This window comes from Urtica dioica, chromosome 11 (genome assembly GCF_054948205.1).
Source record: "Urtica dioica subsp. dioica isolate 48M chromosome 11, U.dioica_male_clone48M_v1_H2, whole genome shotgun sequence".
NCBI classification, from domain to species: Eukaryota; Viridiplantae; Streptophyta; class Magnoliopsida; order Rosales; family Urticaceae; genus Urtica; species Urtica dioica.
In genome coordinates this window covers 2,047,045-2,052,574 of record NC_142766.1, presented here as the reverse complement: position 1 = coordinate 2,052,574, position 5,530 = coordinate 2,047,045, and the positions used below count along the sequence as shown (strand labels likewise).

General features: G+C 45.9%; 1 protein-coding gene across 1 annotated transcript; it reads left to right on the top strand.

Annotated features, from left to right (window-relative positions):
* Positions 1–625: 625 nt before the first annotated feature.
* LOC149380644 (uncharacterized) lies at positions 626–1,096 on the top strand. The gene has a single exon (XM_089630440.1). It carries the CDS (start codon positions 626–628, stop codon positions 1,094–1,096), a length of 471 nt encoding a protein of 156 aa, XP_089486566.1.
* The last annotated feature ends 4,434 nt before the right edge of the window (positions 1,097–5,530 follow it).

The window sequence follows — 5,530 nt, the reverse complement described above, 5'->3', positions numbered from 1 at the left end:
GTCAACAGGCACGTGGTTGATACGAATACTTCGTTACCTTCACTGATGATTACTCAAGATATGGTTTTGTCTATTTGCTCGAACACAAATCCGAGACCTTTAATGTATTTAAGGTCTTTAGGGCTTTAGTGGAAAAGCAAACTGGCAAAGTGATCAAAACCCTTCGATCCGATCGAGGTGGTGAGTATATGTCTGGAGAGTTCGATGACTTTCTTAAAGAAGAAGGTATTGCTTTTCAGCTTACCGCACCTGGCACACCTCAACAAAAAGGCGGTGTCAGATAGAAGAAATCGAACTCTTATGGAGATGGTTAGATCAATGATGAGTTACTCATCACTCTCTCTTTCCTTTTGGGGATATGCCATCGAAACAGCCGTGTCGAGAATATTAACAATAAGTGCTAGGATTATTATTTAGTATCTTTGTTATTATGTAATCGATTAGAATAATTAGCTGATTAGGTGTATCGGTTTTAATAGGATATAATCAAATTTAGTTGCTATTTTTATGTAAAGCATTTATTCTACATTTACTTTGTAAAGTCTATTTAAACCAGCCATATTGGCAAAATAAGAACACACATTTTCTCTCAGTCTTTCTCCGACTATATGGTATCAGAGCCAAAATGGCTAAAGCCTTCGATGATACATCGGCTCCCATGAGCTCTGCTCACTCACCACAAATCTTCCCAAACACTGAAACCTTCCAAAACCTGTCCATCACCTCTCACAGACTGAATAGAAATAATTTCCTACAGTGGTCCCAATCGGTTAAATTGTTCATCCGAGGCCGTGGAAAATTCGGCCATCTTACAGGTACCAGCACGAGACCGACTGAGAAGGTTGAAGACACGGAAAAATGGGAGGCAGAAAACTCTATGATCATGTCGTGGCTCATAAATTCCATGGAACCGAGCGTAGGAAGAACATATCTCTTCCTGCCCACCGCTCATGCTATCTGGACCGCTGTGAACGAGACTTACTCTGATCTCGGGAATGCGGGACAATGGTTCGAACTCAAAACTCAGCTATGGCGGCTGAAACAAGGTGATAAAACCGTTACTCAATATTATACGGATTTGAAAACCTTGTGGTAGGAAATAGACGTGTTCAGCGATCATGAGTGGGTCTGTGCAAAGGACCGAGCCTTATTTCAGAAAATGGTGGAGAAAGAGCGCGTCTTCGAGTTCCTCGTCGGACTTAATAAGGAACTGGATGAAGTGAAGGGACGCATACTTGGCCGTGATCCACTGCCGAGTACAAGGGAGGTCTTTGCCGAGGTCAGAAGAGAAGAGAGCCGGCGGACTGTTATGCTCGGCGGACACTCATCAGCCTCCACCGAGCCATCTACCCTGTTCACCACGTCGCAGCGAGAGAGACCGACCGTTCTGCGAGCACTGCAACAAGCCGGGACACATCAAAGCGAAGTGTTGAAAGCTGCATGGAAGGCCAGCCGAGACCCCCCCTTCTAACCGAAATCCTCGTGATTCAAAGGGGTTTCATGCATCATCCGAAGCCACGCCCAAAGAGCCGAATCCTCCTTCAGAGACGCCTGTCTTCAGCAAAGAACAGCTAGAGCAATTGTATCGATTAATGAGTTCTCATTCCATATCCAACAATCCCAACTCGTCACCATCCTACATTGCTTCCTCTTCTCTAGCCCAAAAAGGTACATACCCTAAAGCTTTCACAGCCGGATCGAAATTAAATCCTTGGATCATAGACTCGGGGGCAACAGATCATATGACCGGTAGTTCCTCTATATTCTCTTCATATTTTCCCCTATCTGGAAACTTGAAAGTTAAAATTGCCGATGGATCTCTAACCTCTATTGCTGGAAAAGGATCAATTATTATTTCTCCCTCTCTTACATTACTAAATGTCCTACATGTTCCTAAGCTTTCTTGCAATCTCATCTCTGTTAGTCGTATCATTCATGATTGCAAATGTATTGCTACCGTAACATCTGCTGGATTTGAATTTCAGGACCCTTGTTCGAGGAAGATGATTGGCAATGCTAAGGAGGTTGATGGACTCTATCACTTGGTCATGGAAACTACTTCAGATAAACAAGTTCGGAAACCAAGTTGTTTTACTACCTTGTCTGATGGGAATGAAATAATGTTGTGGCATTATAGGTTAGGCCTTCCCAGTTTTTATTATTTGAAATATTTGTTTCCAACTCTTTTTAAAAATAAAGACATTTCATCTTTTTGTTGTGAAATTTGTGAATTGGCAAAACATCATAGAACCGTTTATCCTTCTTTGAAATATATGCCATCAAAACCTTTTTCACTTATACATAGTGATATTTGGGGCCCTTCAAGAGTAAAAACTGCCTCAGGTTCTAGATGGTTCATCACATTCATTGATGATCACACTAGAGCTACTTGGATTTATCTCCTAAAGGAAAAATCCGAGGCAACAAATGTTTTCAAAAATTTTCATTCTTTGATCAATACTCAGTTTCATACTAATATTCAAGTCCTTCGAACTGATAATGGCCGAGAATATTTTAATGCAATCTTAGGTGATTTTTTGAAAGAAAAAGGAATTATTCATCACAGTTCTTGCGTTGATACTCCCCAACAAAATGGAGTGGCTGAGAGGAAAAATAGGCATTTATTAGAGGTGTCTAGGGCGTTATTATTTGCTATGAATGTACCTAATCGTTTTTTGAATGAAGCGCTCTTAACTGCGGCTTATCTGATTAATCGAATGCCTACAAGAGTTCTTAATTACATCACTCCTTTGCAAGCACTAAAGAATATTGTTGTCGCACAAAAATGAACAACGATTAAATACCTCGGGCGGTTCGATCCAAGGCCGGACCAAGTGATCGCGCCCGGGCCAAAAATGGGAGCTCGTAGACCGAGCTGCACCCTCCAGACCCTGAGGTGTGTTTTGGGGGTGTGACCGTGCCAAGGGTTGGCGGCCTACGTACCCTTTAGTCGGGATCAGGTCAGAACGTAGTTCAATTTGTGTATTGGGGGCTATCTTGGGCTCAGAGGCTTTGGGAATCCAAGGCTTTAGAGTAGGACCCGGCTCGTAGCTTCTAGTGAAGACTTTAGAGGGGTCGCTTGCTCGTAGCTCGGAGTTCTAGCTCAAGGGCCAAGAAGCAGGAGAGCGGTGTGTACCGCAGAGGCTCGGGTCACAGAAGAGGAGCGCGCTCCCTCTCGTGGAGGGGGGTCCTCGTGTTTCTGAGCCGAGGGAGGAGTGCGCGCTCTTGGAATATCGCAAGAGCACGAGAGAGAATTCTCGGAGAAGAGAAGTGGAGATGTGTTGGCGTGAACCAGGATCATTTTTCCTTCCCCAAGGGGGGGGGGGGTATTTATAGTTGTGGAGATAGGCCTTGGGCCGGCCCTTGAGGCCCACCGGGTGGCCGGGAGCGGGGCGCGCGAGGCTTCACGCCCAAGACGGCGCAGGGCGCGCGGGACATGTCGCCTGGATGGGCGTGGGGCGTGCCGGGCGCGGGACTTGGCCGGGCGCGGCGTGCCCGGCCGAGGTGGCAAGAATGCTCGGCCGAGGTGGCCGAGGTGGCAAGGATGCTCGGCTGAGGTGACCGAGGTGGCAAAGATGCTCGGCCGAAGTGGCAAGAATATTCGGCCGAGGTGGCCGAGGTGGCAAAGATGCTCGGCCGAGGTGGCCAAGATGCTCGGCCGAGGTGGCAAAGATGCTCGGCCGAAGTGGCAAGAATGTTCGGCCGAGGTACGCGCGGGCCGGGAGGCCGGGGCGCGGGAGCGCGCGCGGGCCAGGAGGCCGGGGCGCGCGGGAGCATGCGCGGGTCGGGAGGCCGGGGCACAGGTGCGCGCACGCCGGCCGTGCCGGGCCGTGGGTGCGTCAGGGCGCTCGGGCCTGGTGGGCCGGGGCCCGTTGGGCTTCCGGCTGGCAAAACCCAGCCGGCCTTGAATCGTTTTTGAATTTCTGGTGTCCCGAAAACGACCGGTAACAAATATGTTTCCTGAAAATAGATCGTTCACTGATTTAGCACCTAAAATTTTTGGTTGCATTGCTTTTGTTCATATACACGGCCATAATAGAGGAAAGCTTGATCCCCGGGCACATAAATGCATATTTCTTGGTTTTTCACCAACACAAAAAGGGTATAAATGTTTTGATCCTAAATCTGGAAAATATTACGTGAGTTATGTCACTTTTTTTTTAAAACAACCTTTTTTTGAGAAAAACTCAATTTCGGGGGAGAATGATTCTGAAATGAGTTTTTGGGAACAAATATCTTTGCCAAAATTGGTTGAAAATAGTTCAGTGGAACCAATTATTTCTGTAACTAATCCTAGGATTTCACAACCTATAAATTCACAACCTCGTGAGACCCAGGTAGAAAACAATTTGGAACCACCTACTGAACTTCGTGTTTATTCTAAAAGGAGGACTCAACCAATTAATATTCCACCAACTCCCGAGGTGGGCCAATCATCAAACTCGACCGAGGTCCAAGGTACGACTTCTCTTTCTCCTACTCCTCTTCCAAATTTAGAACCTTCTACAGAATTCTTTGAACCCATAGCCGTACGCAAAGGTGTCAGATCATGTACCACAAAACATCCAATATCCAATTTTGTATCTTATCATAAGCTCTCACCAGATTTTAAAGCCTTTTCCACCAGGATTATGGATGATGAACTACCTAAGTCGATACATGAAGCTCTAGAGGTTCCAAGATGGAGAGAGGCGGTCTTTGAGGAGTTGAAGGCCCTGAAGAAGAATGACACGTGGGATCTTACCTCTTTACCCGAAGGGAAAAAATGTGTAGGCAGCAAGTGGGTGTTTACCATAAAATACCATGCTGATGGCTCGGTTGAGAGATACAAGGCTCGACTCGTAGCACGAGGCTTCACTCAGACATACGGCCTTGACTACGAGGAAACCTTTGCTCCGGTGGCTAAACTAAATACCGTACGTGTTCTTCTCTCGTTAGCCGCTAATCTAGATTGGCGTCTCAGACAGTTTGATGTGAAGAACGCATTCTTAAACGGCCAGCTAGAGGATGAGGTGTATATGGAAGCCCCACCAGGCTTTGGTAAGAATGGTAACGTTTGTAAGCTGAAAAAATCCTTATATGGATTGAAACAGTCTCCGAGAGCATGGTTCGAGAGATTCACGAAAGCGGTGAAGCAACATGGCTACACTCAAGCACATTCAGATCATACGATGTTCTACAAACATAATCATGGTAAAATTGCTATTCTAATTGTGTATGTAGATGACATTGTAATGACAGAAGATGACATAGTAGATTTGGAGTCACTGAAGAACTTCTTATCCAACCAATTTGAAGTTAAAGATCTAGGACAGCTCAAATACTTTCTCCGAATGGAGGTGGCTAGATCCTCCAAAGGAATAGTTATCTCGCAAAGAAAGTATGTCCTTGATCTCTTAAAGGAAACTGGATTACTCGGCTGTAAACCAGTGACAACTCCTATCGATCCGAATCAGAAGCTCGAAAAAGAAGATGGTGCTAAGGCGGTAGACAAGAACCGGTATCAGAAGCTGGTGGGGAAGCTAATTTA